Genomic DNA, 26,039 nt, shown 5'->3' with positions numbered 1-26,039 from the left:
AAAAAGGAAGACTGTGAATTATTAAACGTTAATGAATATGAAACCAATAAATCAAAACTGAGATATAAATATATTGGAAGTGATGAAAGGTGCAAAGATAAAGATAAAGTTTATACAGTTTCATATAATGAATGGAAAACCAATAAGATAAGAAAACATTTAGGAGATTATGGTAAAAGTTCTGAATTCTTTAAATCTAGTATGTATGAGAGAGTAAAAGAAATTAGAAATAATTATTTTCATTAAAAAATTAACATTAATTTTAAAATAATTTATTTTTTATCTTTTATAAAAGAAGCTATATATAGATGATGTCAGATATTCCGCGATTAATTAAACATTGTTTAAATCCTGAATGGAATCAATGGAGTCATAATCAAAGACCTCATAAACGAGTAAAAGATTCACTACCATAATGAAATAAACACATTAAAAAATAAACTTTAAAAATTCAATGTCTTACATTTTTGAATAATTTATTTTTTTAATTCGTATGAAATGAGTGTCAAGACTAACGACGTTAAAAAATTAGGATTCACAAACGAGGAAATAAAGGATATATTAGATGAGATGTGTTATGAAGTTAGTAAATATTATTTAAGAAATTGTCAAAAATTTGCCGAGTTATTAAATGATTTAGATTATGATGGAAAAATGAATAAAGATGATGTTTAATTTCATATATCCCACATCTGAAGAAGAAAAACCTAAAGAACCTGATGTTTTCCCTGAATATTATGAAGAACGGATTAAAGATGATGAATACAATGAAATTGAAAGACTGGAAAAAATAAGAGATGAAATAGATGAAAAAATTAAGGAATTAAGAGAAGTTGAAAAATATAATGAAAATGAAGTAGAGGGTTTAATGAATATCCCAGCTTCAGAATCAGCAGTTCAGAAATCTCATGAAGAAAGATATAAAAATTATGTCTCAGAATCAACACAAAATTTATTAGATGGCGAAATAGATGAAACACTTTCAGAAGAAGGTACTAAATTTATACGTAAACATAAGTTACAATTTATTGATAATGAAAAATACCCTTGTATCTTACTTTCACCCCCTCTCGATTCCGAAAAATTCAAAAAAGCACTAAAAACGTGACATATGCAACTAATACGATTAAGAAAGAAGATCATGATATTTACACAAATTATTATTTAAATAAATGCACAGGTGTTGATAAAGTTTTTGATTTATTAGATAAAATATCAAAAGAAACCATTGGAACATATAAAATTTTGTGTGATTGTGGTTTCATTATTGAAGATACCAATAATGTTTCATATGAAAGAACAGCACCGAAGGAAGATGAAGTGGAAAGGTCTATACCATTCGTTATTAAGAACATAAAAGATATGAAAACTTATAAACATTATATTTATTCATTTATTTCAGAAAAAATGGAAGCAACCCATAAAACATCTTCTCATCATTTTATAGCTATTCATACATTCCTTTTCAAAGTTGTGAAATTAAATAAGACAGGAATTAGATTTAATGTATCAGGGTACGCATTCTTGAGTAAATTAAAATGTATTCGTCACGTTGCAGATGATAAAAATTTGTGTGTTCTTAATTCATTTTATGGACTTTAAAAAATAAACTTTATTTTTTATTTTTTTATTCTTACATAAATGAACAAAAACGGAACAGCAAAAATGAATGATAATCAAATTAGAGCAGAAGGTAGAAGGTTATTTAAACGCTTCTATAACATTCCTGATGGTGTTAATCCTAAAACTCGTAGAAGCTATTTAAATGAAGCAATAGATGCATATGAAGGGTTTGACATTTCATCAGAAAGTGAGAGATTAGCGAGAATGTTAAATGTTAATATTGATTTCTATTATTGTGATCCTCAACCAGAAGACGTGGACATAAATAAGGTAGACTTTCCATTAGTGGAATCAATAATGATAGATCCAGAATTTGAAACAGTAAATATTTTATTAACACAGAGTCCATGTGGAAAACTTCACGCTGACAGAATAACAGACGTTGAAGCACTCACCGGCTATAAAGTTTGTCCATATTGTAAAGAAGAAGTTTATTCTATCCGTGATGATCCAGAAAGGAAAAACCAAAGAAGATTTTTAAAGCATTGTGAGAAATGTAAAGAAAATAATGGAAGATTAATTCAAGACGTTCAATTGCAAAAGACCCAGCAACCATATGCACCACATATTACGAAACAGAAGATATATCAGTGGTTATTAGCTCACAATTTGCAGAAATATTATAAACCGACAAGATATTATATTACTTTTGACTTCGAAACATTAGAGACTAAAGAAGAATTACAACTTTCTGAGTGTGCAACTTTGAACGCTTACTTAAAACCATTCATGGTATCATCAACGGTTAAATTAAATGATAAAACATATACGAGGAATTTTTGCTTAACTTCGAGTGATTCTTTTATTTCTGATTGGATTGAGTTTTTATTTTCAACCTGTTCATTAGTTGCTAAATCAAATATTGAACAATATGAAGAATTATTGAAGCCGCAAACAGACCAAACGGCGGGGACTTTGTCTCATACATTAAATGAAAAACAGAAGGAAGCATTTAAAGAACTTCTAGATGAGGAATTCAATAAAGTGAATATCATAGGTTTTAATTCGGGAAAGTTTGATTTAAATTTAATTCTTCGTGATTTAAACACTGCAAAATGGAAAATAAAATCAATGCTGGGTTCATCTTCACAATTTAAGCAAATCATTGTAAAGAAAACAAACGTTCCATATGAATTGAGATTTATTGACATCAGAAATTATATAGCGGGTGGGACATTAGACCAATTCACTCAAGATTTCGGAAACAATAAATCACGTGTTAAATCCTTTTTCCCTTATCAATTTATCACATGGGAAAATTACGAAGAAGAATTATATAAAGAGGAACCATTCACGAAAGATTCATTTTATTCAGCATTAACTCAAGAAACTATATCAGATAGTGATTATCAAATATATCTCAATGATGCTAAAAATTTTAAGAATAGATTAGAATATTTTATTCATTATTGTAATAAAGATGTTGAAATTATGATTGACCCAATTGATAAAATTATTGAAGAAACATTTGTTTATAAAATTGACATGCTTCATAATCTTTCTTTATCATCGAATGCTTCAATGATTCGTTACGCTTTAGCATATAAAGACTTTAATCCTAATGAAAAATATCCCGAGGAAGAGATAGAATCAAGTTTTGAATTAACGAAAAAGTATTGGAAATATAAAATTGAATCATATAAGAAACAAGATGAAAAAGCAGAAAGGGATACTAAAAATAATGTTTCAATGGATGATTTTCAATACTATCACGATTTAATCCTTTCATCTAAATGCAAAATGTGTGGTAAAGCGTTTACATATGCAAATAAACCAACATTGGATAGAATCGATAATGAAAAACCACATACTAAAGAAAATTGTCAGTTAATGTGTTGTTATTGCAATGTCGTAAAATCAAATAAAGATGAAGATGTTCAACGTTTAAGAATCAATTTAAGAAATTACGCATTAAAAAATAATTTACCAATGACTTTAGATTCAGTTGAAGCTTATCACATTCTCCGTAATGGAATTACTGGTGGTTTATCAAATGTTCAACATCGTGTTAATCTTAAAGGAATCACGCACATTAATAAACTTTCATATAGTCCAGAAACTAAAACTGTATCAAATGAGGACACCACCAACATTATGACTCATTTCGTTGGTGTTGACTTTAATTCATTATATCCTTCATCATTTTCATCTAATCCTCATGATTTCATTCAATATACTGACCATAAAATGTATATGCCGGGAAGATTGAATGGTGTTATCATTTGTGATACAGCAACAAAGAAAGCAAAAGCATTGGGAATAATTAAGAAGAAAAATACTTTATTCGTGGCTGAAGTAAAGGGTCACATTGATGAAAAATACATTAATGATTACATAAACTTTTTACCGATAATAAGAAACTTAGATATTATCACAGATGAAAAAACAATTGGTAGTTTTATGTATAATTACATGAAATCAAACAATCTACCAGTTGACCAGAAACAGAGAAAATTAACTCAATTAGCATCAACACACAACCAATATCAACCATTTTCTTCTTATTATCTATGGTATCTAATCGACAGGTTTAATTTTATCATCGATGACATTCAATCAATTTTAACATTTACTAAAAACACTTGTTTTAATGAATTTGCGAACAAATTTATGAACGAAAGACAAAAGGCTGAATTAGAAGGAAATAAAGGAAAAAGTTTATTTTGCAAAATTTCACTTAATGGATCATATGGTTACGATGCAATGAATACACAAAATTACGCAAAGACTAAAATAATGAATGCACAGAAGGCACGCGTTGCATGTATGTCAAATAAGTTTAAAAACATAAGAGAAGTAGGTGAAGATACGTATCAAGTGATGCTTAAAGATAGATTTTATAGATGTGATACATGTTTACAAGAGGCATTCTTCACTTTAGATAATGCTAAATACTGGTATTTGGTTTTCATTTATGATTTTATGTATAAATGCATGAATGTTAATCGTTTTCATTTCATTGAAGGTGATACTGATTCATCTTATTGGGCAATCGCTGGCGATCCAAATCTTCCTAACACTCAAGCATTTCAAGCAATTGTTACCGATAAAAAATTTTATGATAAAAACATTTTCAAATTCGCACCATTTGATTTCTTTTGTTTTGATGAGAAATTTAAACCTAAATTAAAGAATAAAGCTGAAGAAAAAAGCACATGAGAAGAAGTTATTGGGTTTAGCAATTGAGAAACAAGGTGATAACATGGTTGCTTTATGCCCTAAGTGTTATACATCATTCAACGGTTCAATTGATGGAAGTGATTTTAAAAAGATTGCACAAAAAATGAAGGGTGTTAGTTTAAGACAAAATAAGCAATTAACACCTAAAAAATATTTGGATATAATAAATGATAAAGTGATATTTGATGGTCAAAATATTAATTTACAACTTAAAAACGGGTCAATGACTCGCTTAACAATTGGTAAGACTGCATTAACAGGAGCACACACTAAGGCTGTATGTTGTGAAAATGGATGTTGTATGCCATTTATTTAATACAATTTAAAATTTTATTTTTAATGAAATGCCACAGAAGAGACAAAAGGAACCGTTAATGATGGTTTTGATACTATGATTCAAAGAGGTGGGCACCCTTAAACATTTATTTTATTTTTATATAAATGAATGACACAGAATTAAAAAATTTAATTGGTGATTTAGTATTTAATCAAAATTTTCTTAGTTATAATGAATTAAAATCATATCTCCAAAAACATAATGAAAATATAACGGATGATGATATGGAATATTATTATTCATATTATGATAATGAATTTTTGAAATATCATGATAAAATAATTTCTGAAATTAAAGACAAAATTAAAAATAATGAATATTCAAAGGGAAAAACTAAATCACAACTTAAACGGTTGAAAGATTTCAAAAATAAAGTATTAACAGAAGAAGATATTGATGAATTATATAATTTATATAATCCTGAGCCGCAAAAGCAAAAGGAACAAAACGCCCAAGTCCTTCAGACCATAAATGATGCACAAGCTTTAATTTATGATTCATTAGTTAAACCATATTCAGCCCGACTTTTAAATGAAGATCAACTTTTGGAATTCATCCTTCAACATAAACTCGAAGCGGGAAAGTATATCAAACCTTTATATACAGCATATTTAAAACAAATGAATAGAATACATCCAGAATTAATGAAGGGGGGAATGAATTCCAAAATCAAAGCAGATAAAATTAAACCACTTGCAACACCAAAACCTCCAACGACAGTACCTGCAACACCAAAACCTCCAACGACAGTACCTGCAACACCAAAACCGCCTCCTCCTTCAGTTAATCCTTCATCATTCACTTTATTATATCTATTTCAAACATTAAAGAAGCAAAAAGATTTTAAAAAGGGTTTCAAGATATTAAATAAACCAACTGACCCGAAAATTCAACCGTTAAAGGAAAAATTTAGTCGCCCTTCATTTGCACTATATCCATATTCATACGAAATCGATCATCTGGAATATTCAAAAGGAAACGTTACTTATTTATTTGCCATTAACATTAACACTAGATATTTATATTGCATTCCAGTGAAAGGGAAAACAGAACAGGAAACAAGAAGAGCTATTCAATACTTACTAGATCATGAAAGAGTAGATAATATAAGGGGTGATAGTGATAAAGGATTTCAGGCAACTATGATTCATTATTTCCCACAAATTAATTTTTACTTCTCATCTTCTCCATATACGTTTCATAATAAAATAGTTGATGCGGTAATGAGAACTCTTAGAGATGCGTTAGAGGTTAACGGTCAGATATACTGGGATGGAAATCATGACTCCATCATACAACAGTTAGTATATTATTACAATAATACATGGCATAGAACTATAAACATGAAAAGTGGAAATGAAAAATGATATTTCAAAAGAATGGGAATATATTAGAAAGCAAATGGAAAGGTTGAATGATGTTAAACGTGAACAAATTAATTCGGGGCTCATGAATTTTAAACAAGGGGATAAAGTTTTGATTCATCTCGATTATGGAAAAACTAATAAATCAATGACAAAAAGAAGACGAAGATTTGACACAATAGCTGAATTTGTTAGATATATTAACGGCAATGCATTAGTTGAAGTTGACAATAAATTAATAGAAATTCCGATTTATTTTATTACTCCATTATATTTAAATAATATTTAATTTTTTTTATTTCGTAAGAAATGGTGACAACGAAGCAGCCAAGAGTCCAGACGATGAATATAAAAAGAAACTAAACAGAATTAAATCAAAAATATGCTATTACAAAAAGAAGCCGCAATGTGGTGGGTTGAAAACGATGAAGAGAGGAAAGAAATAATCGAAAAATTAGAAACTTATCGTTCAATCATTAAACTGAGTGAAGCAAAAATAAAAGAATTTAATAGAATAAATAAATTGATTGGAAGAGATGAATTTAATAAAGATGAATTTTTAAACTCAATCCAAATTTAATTTTTATTTTTCTTTGACAACATCTCTCTTTCCATCATTACTGCATAACCACATTTTCTCAGTTTTAGTGGTTTGTTATTTTTAGCAAGTTCTCGCATCATTTTTATCGTTTCCTCCCTTGTTATGATTCGTGGTAAATTTTGAGCTTGTGGGGTATCCATTTATATAAAAATAAAATTTTGTTATCAGTTATTTTATCGTTAATGGTTTTCAGGTTATTCAGTTATGAATTATTTTTGAAGAACTGAAGGTGTCACCATGTCACCATGTCACCAGGTTATTTAACTTCTCTGAAAAAATGAGACAACATGACATTTTGACAACACAGGAGGATGGCAGTTATGAATTATTTTTGAAGAACTGAAGGTGTCACCATGTCACCATGTCACCAGGTTATTTAACTTCTCTGAAAAAATGAGACAACATGACATTTTGACAACACAGGAGGATGGCAGTTATGAATTATTTTTGAAGAACTGAAGGTGTCACCATGTCACCATGTCACCAGGTTATTTAACTTCTCTGAAAAAATGAGACAACATGACATTTTGACAACACAGGAGGATGGCAGTTATGATGCAGTCCAAAAATAAAGTTAGTTTTAAAATTATTTTTATTTTTTTATTCCTATATAAATGACGGCAACAAACAACAACAGTAACTTTATCATTTCTGATGAACAAGTTATTGATTCATTAGCTGAGGAATTAGTTGTGGCAGAAACTAAAACCCTCAACGAAAGAATTGGTGAAAACAAGATTGATTTACATAACTACCTCAAACATGATGGAGGAAGAGGAAGGAAAACTGGTATGGCTTTATTAGTAAATAAAATTTCAAATTTAACGATTATAGATGTTGATATCAATAAATCGTACAATGATGAACTTAAAGAAACAGTTAGAAAAGACATTTTATCAAAACTTTCGGATAAAGATGTTATCGTTAAAACCGCTTCAGGAGGTCTTCACATTTATTGCAACACTAATTTCTTCTATGCAGTTTCGAACAGAATGATTAAATGTTATTCCTGCAATGATTATGATATTGACATAATGACTTCTATGGATGATTCAAAGCGTTCATTAGTGGTTATGGCTGATTCAAGAGTTCGCAAGAATGCAACAGAACCAATCAATACATACTCATTCATTCGCGGAAGTTACGATTCAACATTAACCAGAACAGTGAATGATATATTAAATGATTTGAATATTAAGGTAAGAGTTGAACAAAAGAGCGAAGAAATAAAGACTATCATGAATGAAAACAAAGATGTAAACATTGACGATAAACTTGCCCAGAGCATAGTTGATGGCATCAGTGATTTTGAAGTACATAATGATGGTGGAAACATGAATTTAGAAAAAGAAATAACATTATTCACACTGTTTCAAGCAATTAATTCGTTACCTAATCATTTAATTAATGAAGCATACGATAACGTTTATAACTTCTGCAATTTAACTGAAAATGCAAAAAGTAATTTTGAGAAAGCACGTAGTAGATATGCACATTTAATGACTTCTCCATTTGTTTTAGTGAAGATTCTAAAACTTTATCAAAAGGAATATTATGATGAATATGTTTTACCTTTATTACGTAAGCCAAAAATAACATTTGATATAAAACTTGATGACTCGTTTTTGATAACAGATATTAGACGCAAGGCTGAAAATCATCGGTATAAAAACAGTTCTGAAGTAATTGAGGATTTATCACGTGTCATCCGTTTTGTAGATTGTGGAAATAAATACTTCATTCAGAAAGATTACAACATACACGACAAAATGAATCAAATATCATTCGTTCTTCAATCAAACATGAAAGAGTCACTCAAAATGATTAAATTATTTAAAGAAGAAGGTAAAACCATAACAACATGGGACGTACTACTAAATCAATTGTCTTCATTAACCGTTAAGGGTGTTTGCTTTAAATCTGATTCCCCAGATGTTTTCTCAACGTTTCAAGGTTATAAATACAACGTTCTCGAAAAAGTAGATTACTCAAAAATTGAGATGTTTATGGATTTCATTAAAGAAGCCATATGCGATAATAACGATGAAGTGTATAAATACCTTCTCGGCTGGATTGCATCAATGATTCAACATCCTGGAATCAAGAATGAAACAGCAATTATTTTGAAAGGACTTCAGGGAACAGGTAAAAACAGATTCACAGACATTATTTCTGAACTTCTCGCTGGTTATTCATGCAAAAACATTACCGAAATAGGTGAGCTAACGGGTAATTTCAATTCAGTAGTTGAGAATAAAATGTTTCTTGTACTTAATGAACTCAAGAATGTTGGTGAAGACAGACTCGCAAACTTCAACGCTTTGAAATCAATTATTACGGATAATGAGATTAGAATTAATGAAAAGAATCAACCCAGAAGAACTGCTCAGAATGTTGCCAATTTCATTTTCGTAACTAATAACGTCTACCCTGTCAAAATTGAAGTTGGAGACAGAAGATATGTAGTTTTAAGAGTTAATGGTAAATTTAAGGGTCAATTTGATTACTTCAAGAATTTAATGGATTCATGCACAAAGGAATTTTATGATAACCTTTTAACATATTTTATCAATTACGACCTTTCATCATTTAATGTACGAATCATACCGATGACTGAAGCCAAACAAGATTTAATTGAATTATCAACAAATCCTTTAGATGTATGGATAAATACACATTATGATGAATTGTGTGCAGGTATGATATGTAAAAATGCTCTATTCTGCAAACCATCAGACATGAAAGACAAGAATTTCCAAATGAGCATTAAGGATAAATGTGATAGGAAACAGAGAAGAATAGACGATAAACAAACATGGTGTTATGTTTTGAAAGAAGAAATGAAAGGATTATATAAACAGGTTGAACCAAACGATAATGAGGATTCATTTACTGACGATGAAATACCTGTAAATGATGCTTTATAAAGTATGATTGGAATTTATTTTTGCATTAATCCTCCTGTGTTGTCAAAATGTCATGTTGTCTCATTTTTTCAGAGAAGTTAAATACCTGGTGACATGGTGACATGGTGACACCTTCAGTTCTTCAAAAATAATTCATAACTGCCATCCTCCTGTGTTGTCAAAATGTCATGTTGTCTCATTTTTTCAGAGAAGTTAAATAACCTGGTGACATGGTGACATGGTGACACCTTCAGTTCTTCAAAAATAATTCATAACTGCCATCCTCCTGTGTTGTCAAAATGTCATGTTGTCTCATTTTTTCAGAGAAGTTAAATAACCTGGTGACATGGTGACATGGTGACACCTTCAGTTCTTCAAAAATAATTAATTATTGAATAACCTAAAAACCATTAACGATAAAATATATTTTTGGTCGTTTATGACAAAAATAAATGGTTCATTTACTCACAATATTTTTGTACAAAACAACCCCAAACTTTTAACTTCTTTTCTGCAGTTTCTAATGCTATCTTAGCGAGTTCATATTCTCTAAATTCTCTCTTTAAATCTTCTTGTTCCCATTGGTCTAGTTCGTATGGAGAATCTCTATAACCATAACATATCTCACGTTCATGTTCTAATTGTTTTTCATGCATTTTTCTAACTTCTTGTTCGAACAAAGGTTTAGCATTCTCAACTGTATCTTCGAGTTCTTCTTCATCTAATTTCTCATGAACTTTCTTGTCTATGGAGTCCATAATTTTTCCAACTGCTATGCAATATTTTGGAGAAGCCCACATTGCTATATAGTTTATAAGTCTTGGTCTACATACGTTCCTCTAACCTGTTTGATTTCATCAGGAATTCCTGCATGAATTTTGTATAAAAAGCAACCGCCGGAATTCGGACTGTTGCTATATTCTTCACAAAATGCCTTATAATACTCTTCCCAGGACTTATTTTCCAACAACTTTCTAAAGTCTTTCCTAAACTGCTGACACATCTTTGTTGCATTAATGTAACCATCCTTGTCTCTACGTAATACTTCAATACCATTATAAGTGCCTTTTGTGAATGTTTCACCATTAGATTTGTTCGTGAATGTTTTTGCTTCGACTGACATTTCTGTTCTTACATACAAAATAAAAAAATAAAAATTTAAATTATGCCGTTCGCTCTTTTGGAGCTCAGGACTTTCAGTCCGTTCTAAAGTTTGTTTCACAAACATTGAGCGTTCATTGAACTCTATACCATGCGTAAACTGTCATGTAAGGTGGCATGTATTCTTTACTTTGTCCCGTTGTTTGTGTATATCCTGAAACGAAATGTGTATGGTTTCCTTCTCCTTGAGTGTCACTCCAGTAACAATTTATAGCAAACTTAACGTCGTCTTTAACATCATATCCTTTACCTTTTGTCATTCCTGACCAATCCCAATATCTATGCTTATGCCAACCTGCTTGAGATGTACTTAAATCTATGTAGTGACTGTGTGCAGGTAAATTTTCACCTGTAATCGTTTTACTTCCCCCCGTTTCCTTTGAAGAGTTTGCACAATACAAAAACCTGTCAACTATTTGTTCCCATGCACCAACACCAAACATTACTTGAGGACCTCTTGCATCCATAGATGTATAAATAGAACCTACTGGGTTCATTAAATCAAACATATGAGATATTATAGGATTGTCTCTTTTGAACTTAAAATATAGTGCAACTATTTCAGGTTTCTTCTGGTTTGTGTTAGAATATTTTTTATAATATAATCTTATGTTTTCAGGGTAGGTAAAGTCTTGACTATAATATTTATTTCTGTCATCTGTATAATAATATACTATTCTCGTTTTTTCTATTGCATTATATCTTTTATATCTATAATAATCTAAATATAATGTTAGCTTTTGTTCATCTACATGTGGTGTTCTCTCGTCATCTCCATAGTCATAATAATATGGTGCTGGAGCTGGGTCAGGCAATGTCATATCTGCCATTTCATAAACTCTAAAATATTTCTTTTGTTCGTCTCCATATAAGTTTAAGTAGCAGTTGTTGTCTAATGGAACTTTAACTTGTGTACCATCATTCTTTTTATAGCTTACATACATTTCATTGTTATTTTTCGGAATGAGTTTACACTGTGTACCATTTTTTAAGGAGTGTACAAACTGCCATCTAAAATATTTATTTTCTTCATTGACAGAAAAATCACCAACAATAGTTTCAATATTTTTTGTTCCTATCAAACTTTGGTATATTTCGTTAACATATGTTTTATCCGCCTTCTTCTCTAACTCATCGTTAACATATGTTTTATCCGCTTTAAGGTCTAAACATCCTGAAACCCATCCTGTATCGGCTTTAGTTTTTAAAATCTTTGATGTCCATTCATGATACCATTCAACCCTTTCTTTAATTTCATTATCTTTTTCATCAACATAAACCAAATTTGCCTTCTTCTCTAACTCATCGTTAACATATGTTTTATCCGCTTTAAGGTCTAAACATCCTGAAACCCATCCTGTATCGGCTTTAGTTTTTAAAATCTTTGATGTCCATTCATGATACCATTCAACCCTTTTTTTAATTTCATTATCTTTTTCATCAACATAAACCAAATTTGCCTTCTTCATTAACTCACTATCCACATATTCCTTATCCGCCCTCTTCATTATGTCATTTAGGAAACCTTCTATGAATTCCTCATTTAAATTAAATCTTCCAATCTTCAAAACTTTAGGAAATGCATTTAATGCGTAATATCTCTGTTCTTCTGGTGGAATTGATGTTATATCATCCGTTATTCCTTTAATTTTTGAATTCATAAATAAAATTTCTTTTATATTTGATATCACTGCACCACCTTTGCAAACGAATTCGAAATGGTCATTTTTCAATACTATCTCCAAATCTCCATATTTCAACATTTGCGTTTGTTCTGCCATCTTTGAATTATATGCATATATGGCGTATGTAATGGTCTGAAGGACCTGGGTGCTTTGTGCCTTAAGTTGTTGTGGTTGCTGTTGTTTAATCATTTATTATGATTTAAAAATAAATATTTAATCCGTTATCTCATCAGCTATTTTTTCTATTTGAAATTGCCATAATATTTCATTCATAAATTTTAAATCACAATCAAATAGGTCAGTTATTCTAAATTTAATATTTGATAAATCTTTTGAATGAAGAATAAATGAATTCCCGGATAATTGAAACGGATATGATAAAGAAAATGTGTTTAAGTTGATGGATAAAATGTTTTGTATTGATGGGTAAGAGTTAGGGTCTAATGTTTGATGTGAAAATCTCATTGGGGTATTAACTTTATCACATTTGATTAAAATGAAATTGGAACCAGTGTCAGAATACAAAACATCCCCAACATCTTTTTCAAAATTTAATATTCCCAACAATGAACGAAGATGAGGAGTACAAAATTTAATTTTCAGCGGGAATTTAATAAGGTTATTTATTTCATCAAGTTCAAAAAGTTTATCAGGTTTTGATTTAAAATTTTCTTCATACCATACGATAAATGATTCATTTAAATAACTTAAAATCATGTTAATATCCCATTTCGTTATCACATTATTTATATACATATCATACGTTTTTTCATGGTCATTTTTAATAAATGATATATAATCTGAAGGGTCTAAAAGAATGGGATTAAATTTACCACTCACAGAAACGAGAGTAACATTATAAATTCCGCTAACTGTTAAATTTAATTCACAGCTATTATTCGAAATAATATTGATAATTGACATTTTTATTACGATTAAAAATATGGTAAAGCGTTATTTTCCAGTGATAAATAAAACTAGAATAAGATTACCTCAAGAATTCATAAATTCAACGAATAAGAAATTCATTCATGTTATAAATTTTAGTGTTTTCAGAAAATATGAGTCAATGTCATATTCATCAACAGGTTATATTTCACTTCATTCAAATTTAGTTCAATCAAACCCATATAATGACCATTTCATAAGATTTTCAGATGGTATTAAAAATGTAATTGATAGATTAAAATATGAACAGATTGACAATATCGAATTTTTGGAATTTTGGTTTAAATATCCCGATGGAAAAAAGATTGAAGTTAAAGATAAAGCTGATACTATAACAAAAACAATTACAATGACCGATCCGGATAGTGGGGAACAAAAAGAAATAAAACAAACGATAGAAACTGGTGAAAGGTCAATTATTATTGATTATGATTCAAAGGATTATTATTCGATAATGTTAATGCTTGAATATTAAATAGCCTTAACAAAGAATTTTTCAAGTGATATTTTATATTCATCAACTATTTTATTATAAATATCATTATATGTTAAATGAAGTTCAGTTGTTGTTCCGTTCTTTGATATCTTAATTGTGCTAATATCCTTTATAGGATTTATTTTTGCAACTGTTCCGCAGCATGAAACCTCATCATCTATGAAAAATTGAATCTTAACGTCTGAATCTTGAACATCACAAAGAATGGCGATAATGTGAATTAATGATTCATAAGGTAAAATAATTAAACTGGATTGATCAATTAAATTTATTATTGAATCATAATTATTAATTATTATATCACGGTAAATTTTCATTAATTCTGAATTAATGTCTATTTTATATGGGTTCTCGATGTTTGATGAAAGAGGTGGGGGGTATGTTGGATAAGTGGGAATTTCAACAGGTTCTTTACCGGGTTCAGATAAAATGATTGGGTCTCCATTCTCATGGTTTTCTTCATTCTCCTCATTCTTCGGTAAGTCACGAGTTAATAAATTTGGTTGAGTTGCTGACCTTGTTAATTCGGGGCTAACATTAACTTTAACATTTTGAATAATTCGTGATTTATCATCATTTACGTTATAACCAACCGTAATCTCTGCTTTTGCGTTAGTGTTCTTTTGACTAGTGAAACGTCTTCTCATTTATATTCGAATAAAAAAATATATTTAAACTTTTATTTTGCTGGAACTTTTGAATCTATTATTCCCTGTATTTGTTCATGCAGTTGATTTTTAGCATTTTCATCGAAATTAATAGACCGAATATATTCATTATTGCATTCTTATAATCACTGATTTCTCAAATTTTCTTTTATCTGATTCCTTAACTAAATCATAAGTTAAACCTCGTTGCTGATATAATGGTTTCTTAATTAAATCTTTGAATGCTTGAGATAAAGCACCTGATGCAATTCTTGCTACTATAATTGGTTGGAATTGCTGTTTAAGTTCATCTTTAACATTTGCGAAAACTGGATCGAATAAAGCAACTTTAAAGAATTTCTTAGCTGAAATTTCAGGTCTAATATTTGCATATTGACCATCAAACTGGTTAGAATATCGTGGTAATCCATCCGGTCCCTCTTCAATAGCATTTAATTCTTCATTGAAATAAGAATATGGATTATGACGGTATGAATTAATTGGACCATTTTCACCTTCTCCAATGTATTGTTTAACAGCTTTTCCATTTTCATCAAATTGCATAGGATAATGTTCATTATATGCTTTACGTTTAGGATAATCAGATATAGTTAATTTATAACCATTTATGACTTTAATATTACCTTGACCATCAGTAACGAAAACTTCATTTATACCATCAGGTTTTCCATTTGGACCCGTAATGTCTGCTTCGTGTGCTTCCCAATTTGGACCATGACGTTTGGCATATGCTTGAGCTTCTGGTAATGTTAAAACGTTTCTCATTTGTTTAACATCTTTTTGAAGACCAGCAACAATATGAACTAATTCTTTCATTCCATCAGGAACTTTCATAGTTCTATTATATGCACCCTTTTTTTGTCCCTTGTTTTAATGGAACCTGTAGAAGATTTGCCATTTCTGTCATGTTTAATTATAAATAAAAAATAAAAATTAATTATAAAAAGTTAATCAAATTTAACACTTCCTTTATTTAAATCAACTATTATTTTTCCATGTTCACCTAATTGCTGATATTGTGTGTAAAGTTCATTAATGCTCATTGGTAAATTCACTTGATAAAGCATAACGTTCAACTGTTGACGACTAAACCCACTGAAAATGAAAAGTGTTGATAGATTTGATTTAATGTTTGTGCTTAATGCTTTGAAATATTGAACAGCCATAAAGAATGAACACTGAATGTGTCGACATTGAGTTAATAACTGATTAAAATATGATTTCTCATTTGTTATTAGTTTTGATTTCACCGCATCATCTAGAAAAATGAGTGAATGCAAAAATTCTCTATCAAAATTTGAAATAGAAAGTGTTTCAAATAATTCATCCCGTTGTTTATCAATAATTTTATCCTCTAATCCTTGCTTCTTGATTGTATTATATAATTCTTTATACATTAAAAAGTTTTTTAAATAATCTTCTGCTTCTTCTTGTGATAAATAAATAATTGGAATTTTGATTAAATGCTTTAAAGATTCAAATGTATCATCTGAAGGTGAACCTGAACGGTTGATATAAATTAACACATGTGAATAGGGGGAAGTGTTAGCAATAATGATAATTTGTTTTAATATCGTTAATGTTTTACCTTTATTTTGTTTACCAATTGCTGCAGTGATTGAATTTAAGTAACATTCAGAATATGGAATTTTCATTAATTTTTCCTTAGATAGAGCATTTCTATTATCACTCAATGCTTCATTAATCATATCATCTACGTATGTATTATATACTCCTGCTAATTCTTCATAAGGGGTGGATGAATTTAAATCCATTTAATCAAAAATAAATTTATAATTTTAAACATTTCTATTCATCAATATTTCATCATATGAACTTCTATACTGTGGTGGTGTACCTGTTGGATGATATTTCAAACCTTCATCCGGTGTCCATGTCCAATATGTAGTCCTAGTAAACCAAACCTGAGGAGGATTTGTCACCTTTGAACAGTAAGTGTCATTTTCACCCTGAATGATTGGATAAGCTTTCACTTGTACTGTAACTTGTGAGTTGAAAGTTTCTAATCCATCAAAGAATATACCCGCTCCATCACGTTGAACTGGAATAGTGCATAAGAATGAAGTTTGGTCTTTCCATGTTCTAGCTAATGGCGTGCCATTATCATCATTCAGTGGTCTAGTTAATGAGTCCTCGTATTCTTCCGTGCATTCATTCACTCCATCTAAATCAGAAGCTTGAAGCATACGTGTAAAGAATATGTCACCCACTGTGGTCATCGCTTGATCGGGGAAGTTTCTGGAATCTATAGTGACCTGAAGACCTCGAAGCATTGGATTTTCTAAAACTGTTCTTTGCATTGCATTCTTCGGAAATGTAACACAACATCTGTAACATTATGAAGAGCGTATGAGAAATCTGAGCTGATACCTTCAGGAGTGATGCAACCTCCATTTAGTGAACGAACGTCAATATGTTGAGCTGGAATCATGAATGGATCTTCCTTACTGAATAAACGTGGTATTGCTTTAACTGATTCTTCAATTAAACCGTATCCTGGTGTAATGCATTTATCCTCTAAAACTTCCATCTTTGTGCATGAAATAATAACGTCATCAACTGTTGCGTCAGCAGATGTAGCGGCTAAGCTTGTAATTAATTTGGCAGGAAGTCCGATTTGTTGGAATTTGCGATCATATTTATAAACATGATTCATAATCTTTTCATAATTTTCATCAGTTATCTTTTCATAAACGTAATTTTGTAAATCAGCAACTCTTAACGGGTCAACCTGACAAAATACTAAAGTATCCCTGAAAACATAATATTTAAGAATGATATCACCAAATGATTTAGGATAATCATCGAACGCCTGAAATGCTAACAAATCATTTACCGGAATAATCATATCAAAAGTGACATCAACTTCTTCATTTGCTTCTTGAAAACTTCTGAAGGGTCAATATATTTACCACATACTGAGTTATCATATTTTTGAACATTATTATATAACGAATGAACAAACTTTTTAACTTTCCTTTCTGATTTTGGTTTATATGTTGCAAATGCGAAAGATTCACGGGCGCAATCCATCTGAAGATAACCGGCATCACCTCTTTCGGTTTCTACTTCTAATTGTTTAAAGCTTTGATTTGATGATTTGTAACCAACGAATAAACGCATGCATTTAAAAGCGGCATCACATGTGAAAGCTTTATTTGAAACTAGAGTTGCTTTAACTTTGCGTTTAATATATGTGTCACCTAATTGGTTCACATCATGAGCCGGATTTGTAATTCTTAAATGAGTTTGTTTATCATCAAAATATGGAGCATCAGAGTCATAGCATGAACTTTCAAGTTCTCTATAATATCTTCTACCGTCATTCTTTGCGAATATTTCATTTATCTTTTCGAATGAATGAAACACATTTCCATTAATCGGTTTAGTGTTTGGCACTAAATAGTTAGTCGTCATTTATTAATAAATAAAAAATCAAAATTAAAAGATGAAAATGAATTTTTAATTTTAATGAAATAATCAACTATGGCTGCAGGTATATTTAAGAAACTGTGGGATAGAGTAAAAAGAGGAGCGATAAAGTTTGGGAAACATTGAAGAAGGAGCAAATTGGATATTTAAGAATAAAGAAGCAATTAGTGACGTTGCTGAATCAATAACACCAAAAGCTGCCCCAATAAGAGAAATTTTAAATAAAGGAGAAAAAGTTTATCAAAGACTACAACCGATACTAAGATAAAAATAATATTTATTTTTCCACTATCTACCTCCTATTTTATTAAGTATTCCTTCAGCATTCCACCAATTGCGTTACCTGCTTGTGCTCCCATTGCCGGATTACCTGCTTTAGTACCTAATACTCCACCTATGATAGTTCCTGCCGTTTTCGCTACTGGTGCCAAAAAGTTTGCAACGGGTTTAATAATCTTTTTATAACCCAACCCGCAGCTTTCTTAATTCCATCCCATAATTTTTTAAAGAATCCTGCCGCCATTTCTGATTTAATATTAATTAAAAAATATATTTCATCACTTATATTCTAATTTTTATTTAATGATAAATGAAACCGATTTTAAAAATAAATGAAACAGAGGAGGAAGAAATAAATGAAAGTGAAGATGTTCAACAAAAAATAAACGTTGTTAAACCAATTACTGAAATAAAAATTTTTTCATCTGTTGAAGAATTTAATGACTATTATGCTAACAATAAAAAATTATTTGAAGAATTGACAACGTGTAAATTGAATAAAATGTTTAAAGGAGTAGGTGACAAAAGTGCATACTCTTAAACAACCGTCGGATTTCCGGGTGAAATCGTGACACACTTTCGTCTTTCGTAGGCAGTGGTGGTTGTTACAAAAGGTAACTTCGAATGTAGCGTGAAATCTGCAAAAAAAATTCTGAAATTTGAATGGAGAACACAAAAATTGAATAGTTTACGTCAATAAAAAAGAGAAAAATGAAGCCAATATGTCTCGAACCTAGGACTTAGAGCAGCAATCCCACTGTTTATCCCATTACACTACATGCATCTCTCACCTCAGTGAATGAGGTCAACTATATGATAACTTTTTCCCCATTATATTCTTGTGGAAAAGTGACAAATAGCAACTTTGACCCTCTCTCATCTGTTGAAGAATTTAATGACTATTATGCTAACAATAAAAAATTATTTGAAGAATTGACAACGTGTAAATTGAATAAAATGTTTAAAGTTGATGGATTCAAAATTTCAAAAGTAGTATATGTTGAAGGGTTTTGTGACTTTTTTTGTAAACGTAAGAATTCATACAATATTGAACGATTTTGTATCATTTTTTTTAACATATGAAGTAAAAAATGTATGATTTTTACGGTTTTTATTCTTACGTTTTTGAATAAATCAAGATTTAAAAATTTTCAGAATCGTAAGAAATTTTCACTAAACCCATACATAATGAAATAAAAAAAAAAAAAAAAAAAAAAAAAAAGGTAGTGGGGCTTCCAGGCACTTCGTGCCCTCTAGCCCCGAAGATGTTTAGTATAAATGAAGTTTTTATTCGGAAAATTGTTAGTCTTCTGGTGTGAATTCGGAGGACTCTTCTTCTTCCTCCATTGCTTCTGGGAAGAAGCCTTCTTCTGGGTCGAAACATTATATAATGTGTCGCTTTTCACAAATTATATATGTTTTCATGCTTTGTCACTTTTCTGTCACTTTTCAGGAAAAAACATTTTTATTATATATATAAAATGAATTTTACAAAACCACCGTTACCCTTCTTTGGAAATAAGAGTAGATGTAAAGATATTCTATTGAGAGAACTTAAGAAACTACCGAATGGTCTAACATTTGTAGACTTGTTCGGTGGAAGTTTCTATATATCTCATTTGTGCCATACAATATTTCCTGACTCAAAGATTATATGCAATGACTTCGACAACTATATGAACCGTCTCAAACATATACAGACACAAACAAAATATTGAAAGAGTTAAAAAGAAAAGATACCTATAGGTAAGATGGAACGTATACCATTAGATAAGAAAAATACTGTCAGAGAGGTTTTGAAAAAGGCAGAGTATATTGACTGGGATAGTATATCTGCTAGACTATTATATAGTGGTGCTATAAGAGTTCATGACATTGAAACACTTATGTCAAAAGTTTTATATCTTAACTATACAAATGTTTTCAAAGAGAACATAGAAAAATATATTGAGGGTATAGAGTTTGTGAGATGTCATTGGACAGAGTTGTATGAAAAATATAAAGACAAGGAAAATGTTTTCTTTATAGTGGACCCGCCGTTCTATAACACATGGGATTTTCAATACCAAGTAGACTGGACTTTGAGAGACTCTTTAGAAACTTTAGACGTTTTACATAACCATCCATGCTTTTACTTTACATCCGATAAAAGTGGTTTGGAAAGTGTCATGAGATGGTTAGAGGACATACATGACTATGAGTTTAGATACGATAAGATAGAATATGAGAGAGGTCCTATAAACTGGAGAAAGTGTCATAACAAAGAAATTTTACTAGTAAGTAATGTGGTTTGAAATAGGACTACTTGTTTTAGGTTTTTTCCATTGTGTCATTTACTTATTTGACGTGGCAAGAAAAGTACAGAGAATATGAAGATGAACCAATGCCTGCAAATGTTCAGCATATGTACTCGTAAGAGATATTTTTATCTAATATTAAATGGACGCACAGAACTTAGCGAATGCACAGCAACCTGGACAACAAACCCAGAGAATATTTCAGATGAAGTTAGAATACAAATGCAATGGCAAACTATGGTCAAGTGCCAACAGATGTACAAATGCAAACTGCCATGTCAATGACGCTGCGTTAGGTTTGCCACCATGGTATGCAAATATGAGATGGAAAGAGTTTTATAAAACCCCGAAGTGGGATATAAACAACTCTATGCAGATGACGCGAACACAGGAGTTGACCCAGAATATGTTTTCTACCAGAGGAGAAATAGAATGTATGAGCTCCAGTTAAAGAATGCTATGGAACTCAGAAGGAAACGTAAGAGACTAGGTGGACATTAGATTTTTACATATAGTAAAATGGGTTTTCTTTGGAAGAATAGGAAACTTCTTTCGAAATGTTGGAAGAGGTATATGGAATGGAATAAAAACCGTCGGAAGAGGAATTTGGAACGGAGTCAAAAATATTGGCAAAAGAGTAGGTCAGTTCGTTGGTATTATACCTAAAGACCCTGAACCAGAAGAACAAGCTCCTGTTATACAACAGCCTGAACCTGCACCACAGTCAAGTTGGCAACCAAATCCAACACCTCAACCGTATTAAAATTATATTTTTACCGTTCGATAGTAGTTGTATATGAAACTAAGTTCTAAGTAAAACGCGTGGTATAATGGAATTATTCTCTTTCTTCCATCTGTAGTAAACCATACTTGAAAGTCTGAAATACTTCCACTCGGTGGTTCATATAGCTTTGTAGGTTTTTCGTAAAAGTCATTTGCCAAGCATAAAAAAGAGTTTTGTGCGCCAGAAAATGAAGCATGAACTATAATAGCATCTGAGTCGAAAACATTTTCATATGTTCCATTAGGGTTTTCGACTTCATAAAAGTTCGGGTGTACTGGATATTCTGCAAGGCTGATTTAACATCCTCAAAAATCTATACCATGCCAAGTTGTTATATTTTGTAGAAATATAAACGTCTTTCCAAGGTCTTCTATTCTATTGAATTTAACAGTTGCATTTTTCCTGTCATATATAATATCGAGATGGTACTCTCCTTCGTCAATGTTGTACTGTTTTGCATATTCGAGATAGATATCGTTTATTTTTTCTTGAAAGCTTGAAGAGTTGTTTCTAAGTTTACAAGCAAACTAACTTGTAAAAGTTTTCCCTGTTCAAATTTCTCATACATACGTTTTTCTTTGTTATAGTATCGAACTTCAAAACCGACCGTAAATGGGAAACCATGTATGGCTTCTGAAATGAACTTCATTCTACGAAAGCCAATAGCTTTTGTGAGACAGATGGGTCTCTTAACCATCTTAATGGGTAGTCAAAACGATAGCCTTCATGCTTTACGGTATCTGTCTCAAACTTTTGACCGACATTAGTAAAAAGTTCATCTAATGGTTTAGTTGTAGCAACTCTTGAATTTTCTTTTTCTATTGAAAGCATATTTTATCTAGAATAAAAATGTCGAAAGAAACAGCGTCTATGAGAGAAATACAACACAACCGACAACTCATTGTGCAAGCTCTAAATAAGAACACAACAAACTTTTCAAAACTATTCTAAGATATCTGAGTCATTGAAAGAAGGAAACTTAAAACTGACGATAAACCCATTGACAGACGAGTTTCTGTTTCAAGACAGTAAGAACCATACTGTTTGTATAAATCCAACAAAAAGAACTTAAACGAGAAACCTATAGATGAACTTCTTTGAAAGCAGATATTGACAACAAAGCTGACAAAGAGTATGTTGACGATGAGTTAGCACGTGTGGCTAGTGCGTTAGTGAAGAAGGCAGATAAGGAATATGTGAATGAAAAGGATGAAAAAATTAAAGAGAATGGTTGAATGGTACATGAACGGACAACAAAGATTTTAGAAGGTAAAGCCAATACAGGGTGGGTTTCAGGATGTTTAGACCTTAAAGCTGACAAAACATATGTTAACGATGAGTTAAAGAAGAAAGCAGACTCGACATGGGTAGCTGGATATGTAGATGCAACAAAAGAGTATATTTTCACATGGACAGAAGGAACATACTCACAAAAAATCATAGAATAGCATCTCTGACGTAAATGAACTTGAAGAAAAGTTATATAAGAAAGCAGACAAACAGAGCTTCAAACATTAAAGACAGAAATACTTCAAACACTATATCCTATAGGTTCTATTTACACGTCAATGAACTCTACCAGACCAGAAGTAGTACTTGGTTTTGGAACTTGACTCAAATAGTCGACAGGTTTTTGTATTGTGCAAACTCTTCAAAGGAAACAGGCGGAAGTAAAAACGATTTCAGGTGAAAATTTACCTGCACACAGTCACTACATAGATTTAAGTACATCTCAAGCAGGTTGGCATAAGCATAGATATTGGGAATTGGACAGGAATGACAAAAGGTAAAGGATATGATGTTAAAGACGACGTTAAGTTTGCTATAAATTGTTACTGGGATGACATCAGGGAGGAGGAAGCCATACACATCGCATTACAGGATATCAGAAAAACGGGACAGAGTAAAGACTACATGCCACCTTACATGACAGTTTACGCATGGTATAGAATTGCTTAGTCGTCATTTTCAACTTCTTTAGCATATTCGTCAGGAGTTTCTTATATTTGTTAGGAACTGTCCTTTGAAAGTATACACCTTGAACCTTAACAAGTTTGAAACGAGGTCTGACAATAGTAGTTTTATCTTCTGCTTGCAGTGTGTACATTTTGCCATGTTTGCCTAAAACTTCATAATATTTCTTGTATACTTTCTTCTATTTTTACGAACACGAACGTGAGTACCTGTCCGAGTTCCCATTGTTGTCATAGTCAATAGTATTTTATATGGGTGCGTTTAGGTATTTCTATTTTTACTTTGTCGCCTTTCTGAAGTTTTGAAGCCTGGCATTCTTTCTTGTTTGTCTCTTTTGACTAAACTATTAAATATATAGTCTTTCTCTAAGTCAGGGTTGTTTTTTCATTTCTTCGGGGGAGTGGTTTCCCAACCTTTTTGTTTACGGCTATTGTAATATTTAAAATTGTCTCATCTTTGCCATGGAGAAATGTCTGTATTTGTCGTCATATGACATTTCATCTACCTCACCACCTTGTGGTTGGTTTTAAGTCTCTTAAGATTTTTATACAACTGTCAATGACACCAAGAGAGAATGGTTTTGGTCGACAATGAAATATTGGGTTTTACATTTTTTGAACGCAGATAGTTTTTTACATCATCTGATTTGAAAGAACTTTCACAGTCAGATGTCAGTTTTGTTGGATGGTATTTGTCAACGAATATTGTCAAAGCAGTTTTCACATCTAAAATATTTTTGGACCATAATGGTATGGCTTCACAGTATCTTGTGTTTTGACCGACAAATATTAGCCAGTATGGTGGTCCATCTTCTCTATACCTCGGAATGTTTTCCAAGATATCCATAAACCAAGCATTTGGTGTTGAACTAAAGATTTTTATCATGAGTGCTTTCTTTGTTGCCTTAGAAACATAGGGGTCCTTGTTTGGATTCGTCATTTTTTAACCCATAAGAAATGGGTTTATTTGGCGCATTAGCAGGAGTTGCATCCAGATTTTTGCCCGCAGTGGGAACACTAGCCAGAGGTGCATTTGGAATTGGAAGGAAGATTTTGAGTACATTAGGTATACTGAAAGAGAAAGCACAGCCTATTATACAAACTGTACAGAAAGGTTGGGATGTAGCACGAGATGCAGCAAATCTTATTCCAAATCCTGAAACAAGAGGAAAAGTTCAAGGATGGATGGACAATGTAGGAAGACAAGCAGGAAACTACTATAACAAAGCAAATGACTACTATAACCAAGCAGGGCACTATATGGACCAAGGTGAAAGATTCTTTAACAGAGGATATAACCATGCACAACAGTGGGTAAACAACAACCAACCGCAACCGCCTCAAACGTGGGGAATGTAAATTTTTTTACTGAGATGAAATGAACAATACAGCATTGAGACAAATGGGCTCAAGATGGATTTGTCGGCTTCCAGCAGTTACACAACGTGTTTGTCAAGTTCTTCCTATACCTCAGGAAGTTTTAGACCGACTTAAAAAACAACAACAACCAGTTGAAAACAAACCAAACTAAAATTTTTTACTGACTTGAAAATGACCGAAGAAGTTGAAACGGTAGATTTGACACCACAAACAAAAAGTTCAGAACCATTGTCAAAACCTGTCAAAGAACTTACAGATGAAGAGAAAAATTCAATAATAGAAAGTGCCAGGTCTGGAAATACAAACCCTAACTACAAAGTCACTTTTCATAGAAATGGAACGGCTAGTATCTCAAAAAAGAAACAGACTCTCACAAATAAAATATTGAAGTCTGAAGGAGCTTTCGAGACAACAGATGGAAAAGTTTACTTCACTGACCAACAGTTCATTATAGAACATCTCATTGACTTAGAGTCAAAATATTCTAAACTTTACAACAAACACAAAAAGTTGAAAGGAAAACAAAAACAGATGGCATATGATATTTATGAAGATGTTGACGACACAACTGTTCCTGCAGGTGGGGTAAAACCCGAGGAACCGAAAAGTGACGAAAAACCGATAGAAGAAGGTGAGCCAAAAACTGAAGATAAACCAAAACCAAAGTTTAGTTTCCAAACTAAACCAAGTCAACCTTCATTAGCTGGTATGGGTTGGCGTCAAAGACTTATGGTAGCAGGAGGTTATGTAAAGTAAAAGGAAAACAGTATATTTTTCAAAAAAATATTTTTTTTTATTTTATTTGAAATGTACGCTGGGTTTGTTGGAACAGACCGTTGGGAAACTTGTTTGTTAGATGAGAAATATGAAATTCACTGTTGTGAGTCATTTGAAGTCAGAAACA

General features: G+C 31.2%; 9 protein-coding genes and 4 pseudogenes across 13 annotated transcripts, besides 4 other annotated features; 8 read left to right on the top strand and 5 right to left on the bottom strand.

Annotated features, from left to right (window-relative positions):
• Nucleotides 1-727: 727 nt before the first annotated feature.
• Nucleotides 728-16,618: a mobile genetic element.
• TVAGG3_0280570 (uncharacterized protein) lies at nt 1,666-2,028 on the top strand (the record flags this gene model as incomplete). The annotated part of the gene is made up of 1 exon (XM_051228847.1): nt 1,666-2,028. A coding segment is annotated over one exon (363 nt), but the record flags the coding sequence as incomplete, so codon positions are not given.
• Nucleotides 3,718-5,119, top strand: TVAGG3_0280560 (annotated as a pseudogene). Its single transcript has one exon. A coding segment is annotated over exon 1 (1,402 nt).
• On the top strand, nt 5,245-6,053 carry TVAGG3_0280550 (uncharacterized protein; the record flags this gene model as incomplete). Its single annotated transcript, XM_051228846.1, has 1 exon — nt 5,245-6,053. A coding segment is annotated over one exon (809 nt), but the record flags the coding sequence as incomplete, so codon positions are not given.
• TVAGG3_0280540 (Prim-pol domain family) lies at nt 7,720-8,271 on the top strand (the record flags this gene model as incomplete). The annotated part of the gene is made up of 1 exon (XM_051228845.1): nt 7,720-8,271. A coding segment is annotated over one exon (552 nt), but the record flags the coding sequence as incomplete, so codon positions are not given.
• On the top strand, nt 9,625-10,032 carry TVAGG3_0280530 (uncharacterized protein; the record flags this gene model as incomplete). The annotated part of the gene is made up of 1 exon (XM_051228844.1): nt 9,625-10,032. One exon carries the CDS (start codon nt 9,625-9,627, stop codon nt 10,030-10,032), a length of 408 nt encoding a protein of 135 aa, XP_051098574.1.
• On the bottom strand, nt 10,473-11,134 carry TVAGG3_0280520 (annotated as a pseudogene). The gene has a single exon. A coding segment is annotated over exon 1 (662 nt).
• On the bottom strand, nt 11,247-11,639 carry TVAGG3_0280510 (phage tail repeat-like family; the record flags this gene model as incomplete). Its single annotated transcript, XM_051228843.1, has 1 exon — nt 11,247-11,639. One exon carries the CDS (start codon nt 11,637-11,639, stop codon nt 11,247-11,249), a length of 393 nt encoding a protein of 130 aa, XP_051098573.1.
• Nucleotides 11,847-12,833, bottom strand: TVAGG3_0280500 (phage tail repeat-like family; the record flags this gene model as incomplete). Its single annotated transcript, XM_051228842.1, has 1 exon — nt 11,847-12,833. A coding segment is annotated over one exon (987 nt), but the record flags the coding sequence as incomplete, so codon positions are not given.
• On the bottom strand, nt 14,277-14,948 carry TVAGG3_0280490 (uncharacterized protein; the record flags this gene model as incomplete). Its single annotated transcript, XM_051228841.1, has 1 exon — nt 14,277-14,948. One exon carries the CDS (start codon nt 14,946-14,948, stop codon nt 14,277-14,279), a length of 672 nt encoding a protein of 223 aa, XP_051098571.1.
• A 511-nt stretch (nt 16,619-17,129) lies between the features above and the next one.
• TVAGG3_0280470 lies at nt 17,130-18,407 on the bottom strand (annotated as a pseudogene). The gene has a single exon. A coding segment is annotated over exon 1 (1,278 nt).
• An 806-nt stretch (nt 18,408-19,213) lies between these two features.
• Nucleotides 19,214-19,243: a mobile genetic element.
• Nucleotides 19,244-19,893: 650 nt separating this feature from the next.
• Nucleotides 19,894-19,994: a terminal%2Cinverted (terminal inverted repeat of Maverick-3 transposon ID:TVAGG3_0280280).
• Nucleotides 19,894-26,039: part of a mobile genetic element that runs on past the window's edge.
• TVAGG3_0280450 lies at nt 23,010-23,741 on the top strand (annotated as a pseudogene). The gene has a single exon. A coding segment is annotated over exon 1 (732 nt).
• On the top strand, nt 24,713-25,114 carry TVAGG3_0280440 (uncharacterized protein; the record flags this gene model as incomplete). The annotated part of the gene is made up of 1 exon (XM_051228840.1): nt 24,713-25,114. One exon carries the CDS (start codon nt 24,713-24,715, stop codon nt 25,112-25,114), a length of 402 nt encoding a protein of 133 aa, XP_051098570.1.
• TVAGG3_0280430 (uncharacterized protein) lies at nt 25,134-25,286 on the top strand (the record flags this gene model as incomplete). The annotated part of the gene is made up of 1 exon (XM_051228839.1): nt 25,134-25,286. The coding sequence occupies one exon, from the start codon at nt 25,134-25,136 to the stop codon at nt 25,284-25,286; it is 153 nt and encodes a 50-aa protein (XP_051098569.1).

The sequence above is a fragment of the Trichomonas vaginalis genome, chromosome V (genome assembly GCF_026262505.1).
Source record: "Trichomonas vaginalis G3 chromosome V, whole genome shotgun sequence".
Taxonomy (NCBI): domain Eukaryota; phylum Parabasalia; order Trichomonadida; family Trichomonadidae; genus Trichomonas; species Trichomonas vaginalis.
The sequence above is the reverse complement of the archived record's forward strand: the minus strand, read 5'-3'. Positions and strand labels throughout refer to the sequence as shown.